The sequence below is a fragment of the Chrysemys picta genome, chromosome 6 (assembly GCF_011386835.1).
Source record: "Chrysemys picta bellii isolate R12L10 chromosome 6, ASM1138683v2, whole genome shotgun sequence".
NCBI lineage: Eukaryota > Metazoa > Chordata > Testudines > Emydidae > Chrysemys > Chrysemys picta.
In genome coordinates, this window is record NC_088796.1 from 22,711,233 (window position 1) to 22,734,640 (window position 23,408).

Below are 23,408 nucleotides of genomic sequence, written 5' to 3' on the forward strand. Positions count from 1 at the left end.
ATCCATGTAAGAGTAGCTGCATTTCATTTCCATTCTGGGTGAAATAACAGAGACAAACAGGGTGGATAAAAAGAGATGATTTTAAAAAATCAAATACATTTAAATACATTTTTCTTTGTTTAACATAAACTTGTTTAAAATTAAATTGAAATTATGACAATTTATGTTAAGGCATAATTTTACTATATTCTAGTCAAATCATTTAAATAAAAATATGCTGCGTCAATTAACCCTCCTCAAATTTTAATGAGTTGGAGGGTGCTGATTTTTTAATTTATATATAGAATCAGGGGGAAAATCATATTTGAAGTTAACTCAAGTTTTATAAATACGTCACAACGTTATGTACTGCATTAAGTATCTATATTATTTTCAGTCTTTATAATGGAGCAAATGCTGGCATTTATATTTTTACAAATATAAGTACTTTTAGTTTCTGCTGAGCAAAGAACCTTTTGCCTTAATTACTTTTGGTTTCAGTTTGCTAGCAGCTGGTGCAAAGAGAATATTTTCTTCATGTGGACTATTTCATTCAAAATTGAGAAACCAGTTTGGAGTTGAAAAAGCAAGAAAGCTTTTTTAGTCCTAAGTGGCCCACAGGATCTGGTTCAAGAGGTGAATAGAGCTGACCTGCTTAGTAAAACCAGCCATAATGTAATTAAATTTAGCATCTTTCTGGGGGGAGGACGGAGGAAAGAAATCCACCACAGTAGCATTTAACTTCAAAAAGGGAAACTACACAATGTGAGGAACCTAGTTAAATGGAAATTAAAAGGAACAGTCACAAGAGTAAAATGTCTGCAAGCTGCATGGAAACGATTTAAAAACAACACAATAGAGGCTCAACGAAAACACTGCCATTGTGACTAAACAAAGTAAAAGAGGCAGTTAGAGGCAAAAAGAGATCCTTTAAAAATCGGAAGTCAAATCTTACAGAGGAAAATAGAAAGAAGCATAAACTCTGGAAAGTCAAGTGTAAAAGTATAATTAGGCAGCCCAAAACCAAATTTGAAAAACTAGCAAAAGACAAAAAGAAAAAGAAAGAAAGGAAAGAAAAACAGCAAAAAAATGTAAATATACCAGAAGCAGAAACCCTGCCAAACAATCAATATGGCCACTGGACGATCAATGTGCTAAAGGAGCACTCAAGGAAGACAAGGCCCTTGCAGAGAAGCTAAACGAATTCTTTGCATGGGTCTTCACTGCAGAGGATGTGAGGGAGATTTTCACACATGAGCCATTCTTTTTAGGTAACAAATCTGAGGAACTGTCCCAGAATGAAGTGTCAATAGAGGAGATTTTGGAGCAAACTGGTAAGTTAAACAATAATAAATGCCCAGAACCAAATGGTATTCACTTGAATTCCAAAGGAACTCAGATATGAAATTGTAGAACAATTAACTGTAGTATGTAACCTACCATTTAAATCACCCTCTGTAGCAGATGACTGGAGGATAGCTAATGTAATGCCAACTTTATAAAAAAGGCTCCAGGGGCAAGTCTGGCAATTACAGGTCAGTAAGTCTAGCTTCAGTACAACGCAAATTGGATGAAACTATAGTAAAGAACAGAATTATCAGACACATAGATGAATACAATATGTTTGGGAAGAGTCAACATGGCTTTTGTAAAGGGAAATCATGCCTCACCAACCTATCAGAATTCTTTGATGGTGTCAATAAGCATGTGGACAAGGGTGATCCACTGGATATACTGTACTTGGCTGGACTTTCAGAAAGTCTTTGACAAGGTCCCTCACCAAAGGCTCTTACGCAAAGTAAGCAGTCATGGGATAAGAGGGAAATTCCACTCATGGATCAGTAACTGGTTAAAAGACAAGAAACAAAGGGTAGGAATAAATGATCAGTTTTCACAATGGAGAGAGGTAAGCAGCGGGATTCCCCGAGGATTTGTACTGGGACCAGTGCTGTGAAACATATTCATAAATGATCTGGAAAATGGGGTAAACAGTAAGGTGGCGAAGTCTGCAGATGATATAACATCACTCAAGATAGATAAGTCCAAAACTGACTATGAAGAGTTACAAAGGGATCTCTCAAAACTGGGTGACAAAACAGCAGATTAAATTCAATGTTAATAAGTGCAAAGTTAATGCACGTTGGAAAACATAATCCCAACTATACCTACAAAATGGTGTGGGGTCTAAATTAGCTGTTACCATCCAGGAAAGAGCTCTTGGAGTCATTGTGGATAGTTCTCTGAAAACATCTGCTCAATGTGCAGGGGCAGTCAAAAACGTGAACAGAATGTTAGAGACCATTAGGAATGGGATAGATAATAAAACAAGAAATAGCATAATAGCACTATATAAATCCAATGTACACCCACACCTTGAATACTGAGTGCAGTTCTGGTTGCTTCATTTCTAAAAAGATATATTAGAATTGGAAAAAGTACAGTATGAAGTATGAAGCAGCTTCCATATGAGGAGAGATTAAAAACACTGGGACTGTTCAAGCTTGGAAAAGAGACCACTAAGGGGGCGATCTGATACAGGTTTATAAAATCATGAATAGAGTAAAGAAAGTGAATAGGGAAGTGTTATTTACCCATTCACATAACACGCGAACGAGGAGTCACCAGATAAAGTTGATAGGCAGTAGGTTTAAAACAAACATAAGGAAGCAATTCTTCACACAACGCACAGTCAACCTGTAGAATTCATTGCCAGGGGATGCTGTGAAGGCCAAAAGTATAATTGGGTTCAAAAAAGAATTAGATAAGTTCATAGAGGATAAGTCCATCAATGGCTATTAGCCAAGATAATCAAGGACGCAACCACATACTCTCGGTGTCCCTAAAACGCTAACAGAAAGTGGGGCTAGATGACAGGGAATGGATCACTTGATAATTGCCATGTTCTCTTCATTCCCTCTGAAGCATCTTGCACCAGCCACTGTCACAAGATAGAATACTGGGCGAGATGGACCATTGGCCTGACCCAGTATAGTTATGTTCCTTTCCTAGTCAATGAATAAAATCAAGGAGGTGGGAGGTGAAATCCACAAATTCTAAAAACTTAAAGGTTATGGGGCCAGATTTTTAAAAACAGACCCCTAATAATGCAAACAGATGCCAGTGGGATTTTTAAACAGTGTCTAAGCAGGTTTCATGTTGATTTCATCTTCTTTTAATGTGAGTTAGAGACCTAGTTACTTTTGAAAATCCCATTAGGCATCCATCTGCATTTTTAGGCACAAATATTTTTGAAAATCTGGCACATGGTGACCAGAAACAGTCAATTCACTGACTACAGTTAATACTTTTTTTGTTTAATAAATTAGTTTAAAATGCAAAACATGTTCTTGTATACACAAGGGAAAAAATAAGTTTACAACACAAAATAGTTTTATTTTACTAATATAAAACAATTTTAAAACAGGTTTTTGCATATTTTTAATTGAATTCTAATTTCCATCCAAATACAGCTTGACAAATCCTGAGCAAAATATCATCTAGCAAATATGAAATGTATCATTCACTATTTTCTAACCTAAATAATGTAAAAATTAAGAATCCAAATAAATGTATACTTAAGTTATATAACTGCTTAAATAAAGGAGTACAGATAGCGTATCCCCTGTTTAGCAAAAATTAGTACCATATTTAGCATAAAGGCTATTTAATGTTTGCAAATCAACACATTTCAATGGTTATACCAACCAATGAGAATGAACCATTTTTTAGGAAAATTCCTAAAAAGTACAAAGGTGAAATAAGATTAAAAACAAATGATTAAAATCGAGGTTTCCTGCTTGCTGATTTAAATCATGACTGCAACTGGCAATTTAAATAATTTTGATTTAAATTAATCCATCCTTCAGACAAACAACTTTGAAATGAGTCTTGCTACACTGAGATGGAAAGGCACTGCATAAAACAAGATGATCATCATTCAGTGGTAGAATTCCCTTTTCATTTCAGTGCAACTGATGCACTATGTGGAGAACAACTGTCATGGATTTAAGTGTACTTGCAATTAACATTTTCTTCAGTAATGGTATAATCTAATTTGCATTCCATCTCTTAAAACCTATTTGTGGAACTGTATCAAGGCAATTGTGCCCCAATAAGTCATCTTGCATCCTTCATTCTGAAGATATTAGAACTGACTACTCTGTTTAGTCAAATTTCAAAATATTTTATAAGTTTCTCTGAATGGTGAATTCTGAAACAAAAGTAAAGGAAGTTGTGGGCTTGTTTTGATTTATAAAATCTCCAATTTAATTATGTCCTTGTTTTAAATTTGAAATATCAATTCCTCACTTCCATTTCTTCACTGGAGGATGTAGGCAAGATCTTTGGAGGACGTGAACAGTAAACTATAAGGATGTAACCTGAACTGAAGCGATCCCTTCTTCCAGATAAGAGGGAAAAGGCTTTTATAACTTGGAGAGAAAGGCTTGTGTTATTGTGGATTCAACTGTTATTTCTCAACAGAGGAGATGTGGTGTTCCCAAATATTTTGGCTTAATATCCCTCAAAATCTGATGTGCCAGGCAATTAGTATCCCCAAGTTTTACATCTGGATCCCTTCTATCTAGTTAAGCCAATACCAGCATTTACTTGTATTATCCAACTGGCCTCATTTTGATAAGTGCTGCAACACACCAAGGATCAGGCCCTTCCCCAAGAAGCTTACAATATTTCCTCTAATCCAGTGATGACAGTTAACGAGAATTATTTTTTTAAATATTTAAAAATCCTATGTTGACATCTTACCACTAAGCAGTTCAATCCAGTTTTGTACTGTTTCAGGAGGCTGGGTTTCCTTAATGTGCTTCAGAGCTTCATCAAGTAGAACATCCCCTGTGGGAGCATCTGACTTGCAGATCACCTGACGGCAAGTAAAAGAATGCATTACACATCATCCTTCTGTATTTTCATCTCATTTTATACACCTTAAACATCTAGGATAAAAACTGGGAAAATACCCCTTAATACCACACAACACTATTACATTTGATCTGCAATTCTCAACAGTGCACACTACATCTTGATCAGGAACATCCTGTTTGAAACAATTTAAACCCAATTTAAAAACCACCAACAATTTCCTCTTTCTCTCTGAAGAACCTGCAGGGCAGCTTTAGTTAAAACCTCATTTTACCATACCTGGTGACTTACAGTTTGTACTTCTGCTGTACAAAAAATTAAGGCCGCCAAGAATTTAGCTGTGAAAAGTAAGTAGTGTGTAATTATCAAGTAGAGTCATTTATAGACAGACTTTACAAATACTGTTCCCAACTTTGAAACTTAATCATTATGTAAAGAGAATCTCTGATTAAGTTTTATTAGTCAGACTTACTGAACCATCCAAAGTAACCTTTATTGCTAAACTTTACTACACTTCAATTTTTAGAATTGACATTTCAGCAGATAACTATTCATCAAAATTTCTTTGTGGTCTCCCACTAGCTGCAATTCACTCTCTTCCATAACAATGTTATGATCTTTCTGTTGTAAACAGCAAGTTCTGCTCAGCAGTTGACATCTGGTGACATGATTTTTATTTACTTAAAAAAAAAAAGTATCTGCATGCAAATATATGCAGCACAATTCTCATTTCATATCCTACATTAAAGACATAATGCAGAAGAATTGCATTACCGATTTTTAGTATATTTAAACAATAGCAACAATTCCATGCAACAGTGAAATTAGATATTATTTTAACTGAGACCCATTCTCAAATGCAGGTTTCTTGGAGCCTCAACAGGATCAGTGGCATTCTTGAAGAAAATCCAGTCATTTATTCAATATCTGAAACACTTACACAAAAGTTTTCATTTTCAAAGTGCTTTAAAACTAAACCCATCCTCACAGAACTCCAGGGAAATCAGGAAGGTTTTTTTTGGTCTATGGCCCAAAAGAGAGTCAAATCTGGAATTACAACACAAGAGCAGTGTTCTAGGGTTACCATTCGTCCGGATTTACCCGGACATGTCCTCCTTTTTGTACTAAAAATAGCGTCCGGGGGGAATTTGTAAAGCACTCACAATGTCTGGGATTTTCCCGCTCCCCCGGCAGAGCAGAGCGAGCGGCTGGGAGGGCTGCAGGAAAGTCCCGGGCTGGACTCCGGAGCAGCTGTAGAGGAGCCGGATCCGCCCTGCATTCTGAGCAAGTGTATCAGCACAAAGTGCAGCCCTCCCCTTTTGCAACTGGGAGCGGTTTCTGCCATGCAGCGTAGCAAAACGGGAGCGAGAGCACTTTGTGCTGATACAAGGGCAGCTCTCCCCTGCAGCCCGGTCCGGCAGCACTGTGCAGGGCCAGGGACCGGGTTTTGTTGTGCTGGGGAGCTTAGCCACGTGTCCGGCTCGCACAGAGCCCAACACCCTGTTCTGAGCAGCAGGGTAAGGGGGCCAGGGGGCAGGAGAAGGGGCAGGGAGGTTCTGGAGGGGGCAGTCAAGAAACGGGGGGGGGCTTTTTGGGAGGAGTGGAGAAAGTTTTGGGCAGTCAGGGTACAGGTAGGGGGTGGGGTTCTGGAGGGCAGTTAGGAGCAGGGGTCTTAGGAGGGGGCAGTTAGGGGACAAGGAGCGGGGTGGGGGGCTGAGAGTTCTGGGGGGGAGCTGTCAGGGGGCAGGAGTGGGGAGAGGGATCGGAGCAGTCAGGGGACAGGGAGCAGAGGGGTTTAGATGGGTTGGGAGTTCTGGGGGGGGGCTGTCAGGGGGTGGGGAGTGGTTGGATGGGGCGTGGGAGTCCCAGGGGTCTGTCTGGGGGTGGGGGTGTGGATAAGGGTTGGGGCAGTCAGGGGACAAGAGGCAGGGAGGCTTAGATAGGGAGTGGAGTCCTGGGGGGCAGTTAGGGGCAGGGGTCCCAGGAGGGGGCAGTCAGGGGACAAGGAACGGGGGGAGGGTTGGGGGTTCTGGGGGGGCGGGAAGTGGGAGGGGCTAGGGCGGGGCTCCTCCCGTCCTCTTTTTTGCTTGCTGAAATATGGTAACCCTAAGTGTTCCCTCTATTTTTTTCCATCCATGTGCGGAATTAATTTTGTTATATGTACCATATTGAGGTACTGTGCAGATGTGCACCACCAGTAGAAACCAAAAACCTAGATATAATATATCTTTTTAAAAAGTTACCATAAGGATAATTACTCCAGCCAGGACAGGTTAGGCATGTTAGAACTCACTAAAATAATTAAATTTAAGCAAGAAAGAAATAAAAATTATGAAATGCACAGACCAGTCAAACAATTAAAATAACACACTTTGAAAGAAGTAACACCACCACCACCACAATTATGTGTTGGGAGGAGGTGAGTATGACACACACACAGAGTGAGACAGACAGACAGACACACATTGGCCCTTTAAGTATGCTGAACCCACTTTAAGTATGCTGCCCTTTTAAGTAGATCAGCAAGTTCAGACACAGCAGCAGTTTCCAGCAAGCTCTCTGTGTCCTGAGCCCTGTCATGTCCCTGTCCTCCCTGCACTCTGGAGACGGGGTACAGGGACAGGCCACCCAGCTGCGCAGCGTACATGGAATTTAGGACAAGAGCAGCTGGATCCCAATCCTATGCTCATATAGAGCCCTGTCTACCATCATACTACTACCTATTAAAAAAAAAAAAAAAAAAAAAACCTGTCAGAGCACGAATATTAAATTAGCCCTCCTCCCAAAAATCATGGAATCCATGACATTGGTAAAATTAGAACCTTCTGGAAGAGGGTGCTATCAGGTGACTGGTAACGCGAGTTTCCTCTAGATGTGATTTGCTATCAAGACTGAATATTGGGGGGACTTCAACATTCTAGAAACAACTAAATCACTCTGTTCTAGCAAGCACATTTGATATAGGGACTGATATCATTCAAAATCCAATGTTTTCAATTTCTACTTACTAATGTGGAAGGGGACAACCCCAAGTGTCTGGATTGTTGGATTTAGCATGTTGGTGGCCTGTGATAGACAGGAGGTCAGACTAGATGATCTGATGGCCCATGCTGCCTTCAAACTCTATGAGTATTGCTATAGCAGCAAAACTGAGAACCACTTTTTAAAAAGAGAAGATCTGCCATGCAGTTATCTATCATTGGGGCAGGAACATGAAAATCTGAATTTCAGCACTGTAAACAGTGTGATGAAGCCATACAACAAAGAAAATAATGTTCAGAAGCAGATGGCATAAAACTAATAAATTAGTCTGATAGGAACAAATGCCCAAAGACATTCAAGTGATATGTGGTGATTTGAGCTGCATTAATAGACAATTCCTTAGTTTGTGGCACAAAATGCATAGGTTTGTATTTCTAACAGGCAAGGCATCCATCATATCTAATCCCCAGCCGAAGTGGGAAGAACAGATCTATATGACATTTTAAATCACAAGAACAAAGAGGGGCCATAGTTTACTACTACTTTTTGTGGTGATCATAACAACTATTTTTCATAGATTCAGAGAAATGTAGGGCTAGCAGGAACCTTGAGGGGTTGTCTAGTCCAGCTCCTTGCACTAAGGCAGGATTATCCAGACCACCCTGACAGGTGTCTGTCTAACCTGTTCTTAAAGGATTCCACAACTTCCCTTGCAAGCCTATTACAGTGCTTAACTACCCTTATAGACACATAGTTTTTAATATCAACCCTAAACCTCCCTGGCTACATATTAAATTGATTGGTTCTTGTCCTACTTTCAGTGGACATGGTGAACGATCGATCACTATCCTTTTTATAACAGCCCTTCACATATCTAAAGACTAATCAGGTCCCCCCTCCTTCTTTTTTCAAGGCTAAACACGGCCAGATTTTTTAAACCTTTCCTCATATGTCAGGTTTTCTAAAACTTATTTTAGTTGCTCTCCTCCGGACTCTCTCCAATTTGTCCACATCTTTCGTGAAATGTGGCACCCAGAACTGGACACAGTACTGCAGCTGAGGCCTCATTAGTGCCGAGTAGAGTGGGACAATTACTCCCATGTCTTACATATGACACTCCTGTTAATACACCCCAGAATAATATTAGCCTTTCTTGTAAGTCTACCACATTGTTTAATCGCCCTCAATTTAAGATCCGTTATAACCCCCCAGATCCTTTTCAGCAGTACTACTGCCTCATCAGTTATTCCCCATTTTGTAGTTCTGTGTCTCATTTTTGCTTCCTTCTTTCTTTGTAGTACTTTACACTTATATTTATTGAATTTCATCTTCTTGAAATCAGATCAATTCTCCAATTTGTCACGGTAATTTTGTATTCTACTGCTGTCTTCCAAAGGGGAAGCAACAACCCCCTCCCAGCTTGATGTCATCTGCAAGTTTTATAAGCATACTCTCCACTCCATTATCCAAGTAATTAATGAAAATATTGAATAGTACCAGACCCAGGCCAGACCTTGCAAGACACCACTAGATACGTCCTCTCAGTTTGACAGTGAACTACTGGTAACTATCTGTGTATGGTCTTTTAACCAACCAGTTTTGCACTCAGTTTATACTAATTTCATCTAGACCATATTTCCCTAGTTTGCTTATGAGAATGTCAAGTGAAACTGTGTCAAAAGTCTTGCTAAAAATCAAGATATCACATCTACAGCTCCCTCCAATCCACTATGCCAGCATCCCTGTCAAAGAAGGAAATTATGCTGGTTTGGCATGATTTGTTCTTAAGTAACAACCAACATGGATTTGTCATCACCCTATCATTCTCAACGTGCTTACAAACTGATTTTTTAATAATTTATTCCAGTATCTTTCCAGACATCAAGTTACGCTGATTGGTCTATAACTCCCTGGGTCCTCTTTGTTCCCCTTTTAAAGGTAGGTACTATGTTTCCAATCTCCAACCTTCTGGGACCTCACCAGTCCTCCAGAGTTCTCAAAGACAAATGTTGATGGTCCTAACATTGCTTCAGCTAGTTCCTTAAGTACCCTAGGATGAATTTCATCAGACCGTGCCAACTTGAACACATCTAACTTATTTAAATATTTTTTAACCTGTTCTTTCCTTATTTTGGCTTGTGTTCCTTCCCCTTGCTGGTCTGCTAACTAGAGGACCTACACTTTCCTTCATCTTTCTCTTGCTCCTAATGTATTTAAAGAAGCTCTTCTTATTGACTTTTATGTCCTTTGTCAGATGTAACTCATTTTGTGCCTTAGCCTTTCTGATTTTGTTCCTATGTCCTTGTGCTATTATTTTGTATTCATCATTAGCAATATGTCCGTGCTTCCTACTATTTGTAGGATTCTTGTTTTTATTTTCAGGTCATTAAAGAGCCCTGATGGAGCCATAATGGCCTCTTACTATTCTTCCTATCTTTCCGTCACATTGGGATTGTTTGCAGTTGTGCCTTCTCACCCTGTGGATCATAACTCCCTGAGGAGATGTAAACGGGTTTCAGAGAGGTTGTTTTCTTATTTAAAAAGAAGTTTTTTGCTAGTACTTACAATTGCGGAGATATCCTCAAAAAGGTGAACCGAATATAAACCAATACAGCAGCGCCAGCCTGAATTAGCAGCTCTATGAAATGTAAATTGTTCCATTCATCTCAATCAAAGCTCTATGGACTCTGTTATTCTGTGGCCATGGAATCAGGTATTTTTCCATTATGCCTCAAAATGGAGTATTTTATCATGTAATTTGCCATTTACCTGCAGCCAGTTTCCCATCGTTATTTTCCTTTGTCTCTCTGTTATACTGGGACCTGCTTGTACCTGTTTCTTACTCTCCAGTTTTCCCCTCAAGGGGAAGTTAATTGGATTACACAGTGCACTGTTACATGGAGGGAAGCAGCTGGGCAATCCCAATCACCCTCTCTTTCTTCTCTCTTCTGTAGATCCTCTGAATGTGTCTCTGCCCTTGCAGAACACTTCACAGACCATCACTGGCCTGCTCTAAATGCCTCTTTTTAGGGACTGAATTTGACTTAGGTTTTCAACCTGGAGGTCAGGACCACCCTGTCTTTTCCACACTATTAAATGGGGAAATGATCTTGGGAAATCAATCACAGCACCAAGTGCCCACAAGGGAGAAATCTATTTTAGTCTGGTGAACTAAGGCCTAGAGAGATATGGTTACGTCTCATATCCTGAAGCTGAGTATGCATACTTCTGTTATATGGAAGTTCGACTGCTGATTTTCCATAATGCAGCAGTGCTGCTTTGGAGTTGAGTGGTACTAAATATGAAACTTCTCCTCTTTAAGCAAGTTCTTCACTGTTTGGACCTCACAGTCTGGTAATCCACTTGTTTATGGATGTCTGACTCAATGCTGCCAGGAGTGGAGCCGGGGGGGGGGGGGGGGGGGCTGGGGGAGGCTGGCCTGGGCCCCAGCCGTACCTCCTGCAACATTCCTCTGGGCCCCTCTAGGGGAGCATGTTTCCCCAGTCTGGGGACCTCTGATTTAAAGTGTATACTACAATCCACCTCCCCCTGCCCTGCACTGAGCAGCACACTCTTCTATAATTTATTTTGCTCAGTTATTCTCCTTTCCTAATTCCAAAGGACTGCCTGACCTGAACATGTGTGCGCTTTCCTCGGACCTACTCCAATGCCCAAGGAAGTCACTTGAAAGTCTCTCACTAGTGGATTATGGATTGGTCTCTGTTGATCAAGTGTAGGAAGGGGATGTCTTAAAACCTACTTGAACATCCAATTACTCTCAGCTCAGACCTATCAGCTCCATATTTACTTGTCTGCAACAGCATGAGAAATATTGGGGGGCCCAAGAGGGAGGGTGTTGCCATATATAATTCCTGATTCAACAAACTGTCTTGGGAGCAGTAACATGAATATCGGAAATGAGGCTGGCAGCAGATATTTGATTCCTGATACGCAAGGTTAAGCAGTTCTGTGGCCACATGATGCCAGGGGAACCACAAGTACATTGACGCAGAATGACAACAATCTGGGAATTTGATTGGATAGAAGTGGTCTGGGCTGAGAAAACCTGCCTAAATATTACACCATTTTGAACCCCCATCACATGGAGTGAATGCGAACTTTGTCAGGAGAATGGAAAGATAAGACCTTTGACATTTATAATGAAAAAGATTATAAACCTATTAGAGGGTCTCAATATGTCCATAAAGAAAATTACTTTTGCTCAGAAGAAGTCAATGAAGTCTTCAGAAGAATGAAGTCAACCAATATTTAACTTGTGTGGCTGACAATCAGAGTTCAGGCACCCCCCCGGGGAGAACAGGTGGTCTGTACCCCAAAGAGGAATCAACTGAATCAACTGCTTGTATACAATGTTATTGTACATAAAAATATGTTGAGTAAGGTCTTTTATGAAAGCTTGTAATGTTCTGAGCTTGATGGTGATTATGAGATATGTATACAGACTGTGGTTGTGAATCTATACATTTATATACATAACATTCTATGCTCAATCTGTACTACAATTTCAAATACACCTGAAAGAAGAGAGGTGGTACTCCTCCCCAGCCAGATGTTTACCCAAAGTCAGACACAAGTAACGATCCATGGTACAACCCAGGAAAAGGCAAGTGATGGACAATTACAGTTCAGAGGGAATTTCCCCCCACCATGAACCATCCTAGTCAGAGGAAAAAAACCTGCAAACACTTAAAAGAGAAAGGGTTGAAGAGAAGGCTATCCAGAACTCATGGACAGTCTTGAAGGTGGGGCAGTGTCTGTGTATGCTGGATCCCCCCTTAGGACTCGGGGGCATGCTGGGAAACCGTTCAGAGGCAATAGATAACTGGTATTAGAAAAGTGAATTTATCTAACATAGAAGTGTAAAGCCTAAAGTTGCATCTTTATGTTTATTTTGTGTTTATATGCGTTTGCTTTCCCTTACTATTTCATCTTTGAATCTGTGATTTTTCTATTAAATAAACGTTTTTGTTTATTTTTTACCCCAAGCAGGTCTCTTGTGCAAACTGTGTGGAGCGCACGTGCCAAAGTAAGCTGATAACATGGGGCTGTTTTCACACCTTTGGGAATGATGAATCAAAGGGGGAAAGTCCAAATGTCTGGTAGTTCAGAACTGTGGGCAGACGTGTTTGGAGAGACTCAGGACTGGAAGGCTGCGGGGGTTACCCTGCAAAGAGTCACTAGACTGGAGGAAGCCAGGGTGAAACTTTTAGGCTTGTGGGCTGGCTACTGGTGTCACAGCAGTGAGCCATAGCAGCATAGCATTAAGGCACCCAAAATTACAAGGCAGGCAGTGACAGGATCCCTTACTGGTCTGGGTGATCCTCAAAACTTCACAGATTTTAATCTGTTACGTTTCAAAATCAGATGGATAAACTGAATCCACTAGCCCCTCCATTTCAATAGACCTCATGCTTTAAATATTTTTGCCACAGTATTTAAGTCTCTCTTTGAAGCTCAAAATAAATTACTTTCTTCAAGATGTTCTTGTGCGCTTTTTATTATGCGGTTGCTGATATTTTAGCATTTGTTTTAGTAAAAAGCATGCACCCTTCACTCTGATGGAATAAAGAATGGATGGCTTTTCAAACAAAAAGTAGGTCAAATTCTAAGCAAATGAACCTTGAAAGTGCCCCTGTAAGTATGAGATGTGAAAGAATGAACATTTTAAATATGAGCATTTAAGGCTTTTAGCTATGCTATTCCTTAAGCACCGCATAACATTTTCATCCATTTTAGGTTAAGTCTTTCATATATGGAAAGACGGGACTATAGAGACTAAAGAAGTATTCTTTCAATGGCAACAAACACCAGAAAAACAAAGCACCTACGACTGAAACATCTTTTAACTCCAAGTTATTTTATTTTATTTTATTTTTAAAATACACGAACAACAAAATAAAATGCAAAATGGCTATTTGGTTTTTTATTCCTGATTGCACATGTGCACGTATCCATATCATTTCACATAATACAGCTTTTAGACTCTCATTAAAAGCAGTTAACAAAATTCTAGGAAGAAAAACAGTATTGGTATGAGGATCCAGAATAAATATAGCCTTTAAGAAACATTCTTGAATGTCTGACAAACCGAAGAAACTGTATGAGGCTTTGAAGGGGGGAAAGATTCTGTGCAAACAAATTAAGGCTGAATACTGCTGGACTAGACTTAACAGTAGTTAGATCTGTCTACCTGAACAGAGGTCCAATTCTTCAGAAGTAGAGGAGGTTGGGAGGAGGCTTGGAAAGTTTTCAAACTCTGCTTTAAAAAAAGTTGACCAAAAGATAACGCTGACAGGGCAGTCTGCCCACAAAAGTAAATTTATTTTATGGTAAAAAGGCAACATTTAACCATTTTTCAATAACTTGATTTTATAAATATCCATTAGCGCCGCTATGATTAATAATCCCTAAGTATTGCAGGAATCGCCACAAAGAGTTTCTTTAATTTAAAACCTGCAAAATCCAGGTGCAAAAGTGATGGATTAAAGACTGACTCAGATTTTTAGCTTAAGTAGGGCCCTGATTCAATAAGGTACATAAGCACATGCCCAACTCAGAGTATATGAGTAGTCCCATTGACTTCTGTGAGACTGATCATGTGCTACATTAGGCACATACTGAAGTCTTTTACTAAATTGGGGCCCAGATGCTTCAATTTTTTCAAGTTATGCACATCAATTCATTAACTCCGTTTAAAAGTTCTTCAGAGTAGTGATGGTGCTGAAGCATATACACACAGCATAATCAGTATACTGTAGAGCCCTTAGCACATTTGGGCCCTAACCATGATTGGGTAACATATCTCAATACACAAAAAGATTTTTTTTCATTATTCAAATTGTAATTTACACCTAGCCAATTGCTTAGAACAATACAGAAAAAATAAGATTTTGTTTGCCTCTTCCTCTTACCTTCCTTGTTAATAGACTTTTGCGCCTCATTCCACATGCCTCCAGTTGAAGACGTCCTCTCAATGCCAATTCAATTAACATGCAGCCACGCAACCCAGAGGAGATACAATCATTCCAAAAAGACGTGTAACCCTGCAGAAGGAAAGACAACTTTAAGCAAAAGTTTTTCATCTGACCCGAAAACAGAAAGGCTTGCTGTCTTCTCTAGTCAAATCTTAGAATTTAAATTAAATAAATTTTAAATTTCTTAGAATTTCAAAGGTCAATTTTCGTCTCCTACCACTGCAAACCTAGAAAAATTAGCTTTTCACCCACCACTCTATACAGAAAATCTGGAAGAAAACCTACCCCAGATTTATTTAATTGGTTTCTCAATGTCTATCTTTGAAAAGTGGTGAAACATTAGAAAATTAAAACAAATATTGCAGTAAATGACAGCTTTTTAGTTACCTTCAGTGTGCTGTGTTAAACATAGGCACAAGCAGTATATATAAATTATTTTTGTAATTAATTTTTCAGACCTCAAAGTTTAAGTTGTAATCTAATGTAGACACTCTACTGGTTGAATAGAATTATTTTTGTTTCCTGAGCAATGCTAACATTACATTTACATTCATAAGTAGAAAGGCCCTGATGAAATGCTTAATACTGGCTTTCAGACTGCTATTAATGTAAATAGCATGATTATGCATAATAATCAATAAGCAATCCCAGATCACATGAAGGGATCTACTTAAAACGCAGAGAAATCATAGTTTTTTGCAAGTTGGTCACAGCATAAATAGCCATGTAATACATCTGCGAAATTTGCTATTTATGCCGTGACCAACCCGCAATAAATGTGTGATTTCTCTGCAGTGCTTCTCAAACTGGGGGTCCCGACCCAAAAAGAGGTTGCAAGCCTATTGTATATTGCTATATTGCCACCCTTACCTCTGCGCTGCCTTCACAGCTGGGAAGCTGGAGAGTAGCGGCTGCTGGTCAGGTGCCCAGCTCTATAGGCAGTGCCACCGCCAGCAGCAATGCAGAAGTAAAGTGGCATGGTATGATACTGCCATCCTTACTTCTCCACTGCTGCTAGCAATGGTGCTGCCTTCAGAGCTAGGCACTTAGCCAGCAGCTGCCACTCTCTGCTCTGCGTTCAGCGCTGAACAGCCCAGAGAACGGCAGTTGCTGGCCAAGCGCCCAGCTCTGAAGGCAGCGCAAAAGTAAGGGGGCAACACTGCAAAACCCCCCTACAGTAGACTTGTGGTGCCCTTTTGGGTTGGGACCCCCACTTTGAGAACCGTTGTGTACCTTTGTATACTTTTACCCTAGGGTAAAAAGTATACAAACACCAGATTTCACGGTCCATGCCACAATTTCCATAGCCATTAATCTGGTAGGCCCCTAATTATATGCAACACTTTATTCAGTGTACTCCTCTCACGCAGAATAAAGTAGTTTTCCAAACCAATTCTATCATAATTAGCTATTTTTCTAGTCATTAGTTTCCTGTTTTGAATACAACTGGCTAAGTATTTTTGAAGCCTATTGTAAAATAGTATTTATGCATGCCACAAGATAGCAATTTAAGGATGAACTAAAGCAAGTCTAAAGTAGTATCTTAGGTTTCTGTGATCTTTATACTATTCTGCTTAGGAAAAAGTCCTGTATGGACAGGAGAAATGGAAGAGATGACCCAAGAAATCTTCCTAACTGTGCATCTCATTGCTTGAGTTTTTGTCGTGACTTTAATGTCACTTAAAGGAATAGTGTCAATTTGAAAGCCACATATGTCTAAAGCGTTTGACTTACAGTAGTTCAAGATAATACCAAATGTAGGCCATTTTCAAGCCAAACTAATTTTTAACTCGTATTTATTTTGAAGGCAAAGAAGAATGCATTTCCAAAGTTTGGGAGGAGGGTTGAAATTCTAGCTTATGATGGAAGCTAACTTCAATTTTAACTATAGAGTAGTCAACACTGCCATAATACTATTTTTCATAAGTAAACTTAAAATATAGGACAAAACCAAACTCTTTAGAAGAAAATCAAAATCAAAGGAATATAGGAAAAGTCATATTGGATCACACCCATCGTCCATCTGGTCCAGCATCCTGTCTTCAGCACTGGCAAGCACCAGATGTTTTAAAGGAAGGTGCAAGAAACTCCCCAGTAGGCAGATATGAGATAATCTGATAATCATGAAAGTCTCATGCTAACCCCCCAAAAAGATTTTATTAAACCATGAAGCATGAGATTTTATATCGCTCTCAAATCAAATATGTCGATGTGTAGTTATACCAAGCTAAAATGAGTGCATGCGTGTATTCATGATTTTGCTATACATTAATGTTGAATATGCAGTTTTTAATCAAATTAAATGTACATTATTCTCACAGTAATTATGAACAGTTTAACAAAAATTTTGTCAACTGATCAAACTATTAAAAATGACACAGTAAAGTGTTTTTATATATAAAGATAAACAGAGCATTAAGCACCTGTGGAACTCATTGCTGCAAAGTGTCAGTAATACCAAGGATTCAGTAAGATTCAAAAAGGAATATTTATATTATATAAATATTGACAAAATCCACAGCTGTTAGATCAGTGGTGGGCAACCTGCGGCCCGTCAGGGTAAGCCACTGGCGGGCTGCCAGACCGTTTGTTTACATTTGCACAGCCGCCTGCAGCTCCCAGTGGCCGCAGTTCGCTGTTCCCAGCCAATGGGAGCTGTGGGAATGGTGAACTGTGGCCGCTGGGAGCTGCAGGCATCTGTGAAAATGTAAACAAACGGTCTGGCGTCCCACCAGTGGCTTACCCTGATGGGCCACGTGTGGCCCACGGGCTGCAGGTTGCCCACCACTGTAGTAGATGAAACAAACATCTTTATACAATTAAAAAAAAAAAAAAAAGAACTTATGCTGAAGAGCATATGCCAACCACTAACTAATGAGAGCTAGAAAGAAGCTTCTTTTATGGATAGACTATTCCTTAACTTGTCCACGGTGGGCTTTGAAACATCTGGTCCTGGCCACTGTCAGAAGCAGGATACTAGACTAGATGGATTACTGGCCTGATCAGAATGGCACTGTAGTAGGAAGAGAGCCTGAGACATAAGCCCTGTTCTTGCCAGATTCTGTGAGCAGGGCCTGCTTCGTACCAGGCCTCTGATACAAGGGATTATGTCTCAGGCTCTCTACTGGCACTTCCTACTAGTATTTCCCACTGAACAGCATCCTTTGAAAGAAAAATTAGATATTGAAATGAAACAAAAACCCACTGACCACAGTTAACGTTGCGCCACAATGAAATATGCTTTTCCTTATATTTGGTAAAAATGTGTTTATGATGTGGGCAGTTTAAGATTCATGAGGTTCATAATTATTTATTTCCTTGCTTTTAAGTCCTAGTGTTTTATAGAGAGTTGTCATTTAGGAACCTTGCTTTCTTTTTTTAAATGAACTGCTGGATCAGTTGAAGTTAATTTCACTATTACCACAGTAATCCCTACAGATCTAAACTTCACCACTTCGGCAATAATCCAAAAACATACATGACTACACTCCTGCACAGGAGTTAAGCAATTAACCATGTAACAGTTTTCAATCAAGTGATCTTGAAAGACTGCTCAAAAGATTGCAATCTTAACAAACAATAACTATGCTCCCTCTAGAGGGTTAGAAGACATTAAAACCGTGAGACCGCCTAAGTTCTCATCTTTTTTTTATTAGTCCTTGATGAAAGATTCAGACAGAATGTAGTTGACCCAAATGTCAAGTAGCACCATGTTTCAAGGAGCACAGATTGCAGTGTTATGAATACAGTCACCAAGTATTTAAAACAAACAAACAAAAAAACATTCTGTACATTTTAAACCTGCCATACTAATTGGGCTTTTGATGGCATTCAGACAGAAGCACTGATCATATTCGAGTTCACAGCAAAGACCCCACATGATAATAGAAACATTCACATAAAAGGCTGATTTAGCAGGAAGCAGTTAACTCAAACCTCCTGGAAGAGAATAAGCATTTGTCATCATTATAACAATTATTTTTTATTCAAATCAGATCACAATGAACAAGTCAAAGTAGTATTACATGGTACTATTCCTCCCACTCACACAACCCTCACCAGAAACACTGCTAACTATCCAGGATTTACTCATCTTATAGAATCATAGAAATGTAGGCTATAAGGAACCTTGACAAGTCATGAAGCCCAGCCCCCTGCACTGAGGCAGGATCAAGAAAACCTAGAAAATCCCTGACAGTTGTTTGCTTAACTCAGGGGTTGGCAACCTACAGCACGCGTGCCAAACAAGGCACGCAAGCCGATTCTGAGTGGCACGCTGCTGCCCACTGAGAGGAGGAGGAGGAGGGGCCGGAATGCACCACATTGTGCGAAGAAACAGGAGAGGAAGGAAGCTTGGCTGCCACAGGATCAAGCTTCTGCCTCCTGCCCCCGCAGGGGGGAGTGGTGGGGGTTCCCGGCCCCACCGCTCTCCCCTACGGGGGCAGGAGGCAGAAGCTTGGTCCTGCGGCAGCCAAGCTTCCTTCCTTTCCTGCTTCTTCGCACAATATGGTGCATTCCGGCCCCTCCTCCTCCCAGAGGAGCAGAGCCGAGCGCAGCGTGCTTGCTGCTCCATAGAGCAGGCAGAGAGAGGTACGGACGGGCCTGGGGGAAGGGGATGGAACAGGTCATATCCCTCCCAGCCCCCTGCCATGAGCCGCTCAGGCCAGGGGGCTGGGAGCACCCCCACGAGCCGAGCACCCCAGCCTTCTGCCCTGCACCTCCCCACCCCAACACACACCCATCCCTCTGCCCTGCACCCCCCAGCCCTGACCTCAAGTTGCCCCCAACACCCAGCCTTCTGCCCTGCACCTCCACACACACCCCAGCCCTCTGCCCTGAACCCCCCCCACACCCAGCCTTCTGCCCTGCACCTCCACACCCCCCAGCCCTCTGCCCTGACCTCGAGTCCCCCCCCAACACCCAGCCCTCTGCCCTGACCTCGAGTCCCCCCCCCCCCCCACAGGCCTCTGCCCTGAACCCCCCCCACCCAGCCTTCTGCCCTGACCTCGAGTCCCCCCCCCCAACACCCAGCCCTCTGCCCTGAACCCCCCGCCCAGCGGGCTGAGCAGGCTGGAGGCGTAAGATCAGCATTTTAATTTAATTTTAAATGAAGCTTCTTAAACATTTTGAAAACCTTGTTTACTTTACATATAACAATAGTTTAGTTATATAATATACACTTGGAGAGAGACCCCTTCTAAAAAAACGTTAAAAGGTATTACCAGCACGTGAAACCTTAAATTAAAGTGAATAAATGAAGACTCGGCACACCACTTAACATAAGAACATAAAAAAGAGCGTACCGGGTCAGACCAAAGGTCCATCTAGCCCAGTATCCCGTCTACCGACAGTGGCCAATGCCAGGTGCCCCAGAGAGTGTGAACCCAACAGGCAATGATCAAGTGATCTCTCTCCTGCCATCCATCTCCATCCTCTGTCACACAGAGGCTAGGGACACCATTCCTTACCTGTCCTGGCTAATAGCCATTAATGGACTTAACCACCATGAATGTATCCAGTTCTCTTTTAAACTCTGTTATAGTCCTAGCTTTCACAACCTTCTCAGGTAAGGAGTTCCACAAGTTGACTGTGCGCTGCGTGAAGAAGAACTTCCTTTTATTTGTTTTAAACCCGCTGCCTATTAATTTCATTTGATGACCCCTAGTTCTTGTATTATGGGAATAAGTAAATAACTTTTCCTTATCCACTTTCTCCACATCACTCATGAGTTTATATACCTCTATCATATCCCCCCTTAGTCTCCTCTTTTTCAAGCTGAAGAGTCCTAGGCTCTTTAATCTCTCCTCATATGGGACCCGTTCCAAACCCTTAATCATTTTAGTTGCCCTTTTCTGAATCTTTTCTAGTGCCAGTATATCTTTTTTGAGATGAGGAGACCACATCTGTACGCAGTATTCGAGATGAGGGCGTACCATCAATTTATATAAGGGCAATAATATATTCTCAGTCTTATTCTCTATCTCCTTTTTAATGATCCCTAACATCCTGTTTGCTTTTTTGACCGCCTCTGCACACTGCGTGGACATTTTCAGAGAACTATCCACGATGACTCCCCAAGATCTTTTTCCTGACTTGCTATAGCTAAATTAGCCCCCATCATATTGTATGTATAGTTGGGGTTATTTTTTCCAATGTGCATTACTTTACATTTATCCACATTAAATTTCATTTGCCATTTTGTTGCCCAATCACTTAATTTTGTGAGATCTTTTTGAAGTTCTTCACAGTCTGCTTTGGACTTAACTATCTTTAGCAGTTTAGTATCATCTGCAAACTTTGCCACCTCACTGTTTACCCCTTTCTCCAGATCATTTATGAATAAGTTGAATAGGATCGGTCCGAGGACTGACCCTTGGGGAAACACTAGTTACCCCTCTCCATTCTGAGAATTTACCATTAATTCCTACCCTTTGTTCCCTGTCTTTTAACCAGTTTTCAATCCATGAAAGGACCTTCCCTTTTATCCTATGGCAGCTTAATTTACATAAGAGTCTTTGGTGAGGGACCTTGTCAAAGGCTTTCTGGAAATCTAAGTACACTATGTCCACTGGATCCCCCTTGTCCACATGTTTGTTGACCCTTTCAAAGAATTCTAATAGATCAGTAAGACACGATTTCCCTTTACAGAAACCATGTTGACTATTGCTCAACAGTTTATGTTTTTCTATGTGTCGGACAATTTTATTCTTAACTATTGTTTCGACTAATTTGCCCGGTACAGACGTTAGACTTACCTGTCTGTAATTCCCGGGATCACCTCTAGAGCCCTTTTTAAATATTGGCATTACATTAGCTAACTTCCAGTCATTGGGTACAGAAGCCGATTTAAAGGACAGGTTACAAACCTTAGTTAATAGTTCCGCAACTTCACATTTGAGTTCTTTCAGAACTCTTGGGTGAATGCCATCTGGTCCCGATGACTTGTTAATGTTAAGTTTATCAATTAATTCCAAAACCTCTTCTCGTGACACTTCAATCCGTGACAGTTCCTCAGATTTGTCACCTACAAAAGCCAGCTCAGGTTTGGGAATCTCCCTAACATCCTCAGCTGTGAAGACTGAAGCAAAGAATCCATTTAGTTTCTCCGCAATGACTTTATCGTCTTTAAGCGCTCCTTTTGTATCTCGATCATCAAGGGGCCCCACTGGTTGGTTAGCAGGCTTCCTGCTTCAGATGTACTTAAAAAACATTTTGTTATTACCTTTGGAGTTTTTGGCTAGCCGTTCTTCAAACTCCTCTTTGGCTTTTCTTATTACATTCTTGCACTTAATTTGGCAGCGTTTATGCTCCTTTCTATTTGCCTCACTAGGATTTGACTTCCACTTTTTAAAGGAAGTCTTTTTATCTCTCACTGCTTCTTTTACATGGTAGTTAAGCCACGGTGGCTCTTTTTTAGTTCTTTTACTGTGTTTCTTTATTTGGGGTTTACATTGAAGTTGGGCCTCTATTATGGTGTCTTTAAAAAGCACCCAGGCAGAAATACTTCTGAAAGGTTGCCTACCCCTGGCTTAACCTGTTCTTAAAAACCTCCATTGATGGGGATTCCACAACCTACCTTGGAAGCCTTGTTTCACCACCTTCTGTGACTTTTTGTAGAAGTCTGCTAACCAGTTTTAAATACTTATTTTAAAATTACTAGACAGAAGGTAAATGTTTTTAACTGTCTCAATAGGCAAAATATTAAACAGCGAATTTGCTCTGCTCAAAGTTTGTATTAGAACAAATGCCTCTGAGTTCAATATTATATGGCAAGTCAACATTTCAAATCAAGGTATTATTTTAATGACCTGTAAATGAACAGTGACACTGATTTCTTCAAATCACGTAGAAAAATTCAGTTTTGCCTTCAAAGTGAACCTGGCAATTTTCATCTCAAACAAATTTTGCTAGCCAAAGTTATAGGAATCTAAAAATAAGACTAATACAGGAATCTGGTTGTGATCTTAACTATGGAAAGATCACTCTCTCAATGTATTTTTTTTTAAATCACATTTTAATATGACACCAGAACATATACGAGTTCCTCCTATGGTTCTGCAGTGAGCGGTTAACTAAAATATTACTCTTCAATTGTGCAGATTTATGTTCTCTTCCACAATGGTGCACAGACAGATAAGTAAATGTGCCAGTTTCTGCTTCACTTAAATGAGAGAAAAATTGTGCTAGATGAAGACAAAGTTGGCAGGAAAATAACTTTTTTAAATTTTCAAGCCTTTGAAGTCCTTATCTGCACTAGTCAAAAAAAGCATTTCAACCAACCATTTGAAGCACTGTAATTTGTAATCCCTGTACATCTTCATTCCACACAAACACAGTAGTTATACCAGGCATTTTGAAAGCATTCTTTGTACCAAGTGATTGTAAACCTGAGAAAGTGTTTCATTCAGGTCCAGTTGAACCAGTGCAATCTACAGTGGTTTCTCCCCATTGTGGGCAGGAAGCCACAACTGTTGTAGCTGTATCAGATCAGCTAGTTCTAATTCCATACAGCAATTCAAGATATTGACACGAGTACTTTTATCTGCAGAGATTAATTTTCTACTGTCCCTATGC

At 40.4% G+C, this 23,408-nt stretch overlaps 1 protein-coding gene and 1 long non-coding RNA gene across 3 annotated transcripts in view; both read right to left on the reverse strand.

Annotated features, from left to right (window-relative positions):
* Positions 1–23,408, reverse strand: part of GOLPH3 (golgi phosphoprotein 3) — a 53,086-nt gene that overhangs the window by 4,587 nt on the left and 25,091 nt on the right. For both annotated transcript variants that reach the window (XM_005303846.4, XM_005303845.4), the window contains exons 2-3: positions 14,772–14,903; positions 4,744–4,858 (exon numbers count right to left, since the gene is read on the reverse strand). In XM_005303846.4, the coding sequence (XP_005303903.1) occupies positions 4,744–4,858; positions 14,772–14,903 (247 nt within the window). The remainder of the gene's footprint in view (positions 1–4,743; positions 4,859–14,771; positions 14,904–23,408) is intronic.
* LOC122174687 (uncharacterized) lies at positions 1,420–2,699 on the reverse strand. Its single transcript, XR_006176845.2, has 3 exons — positions 2,571–2,699; positions 1,654–1,824; positions 1,420–1,555 (listed from the first exon to the last, which is right to left on the reverse strand). It is a non-coding gene; the product is annotated as an uncharacterized LOC122174687 (long non-coding RNA).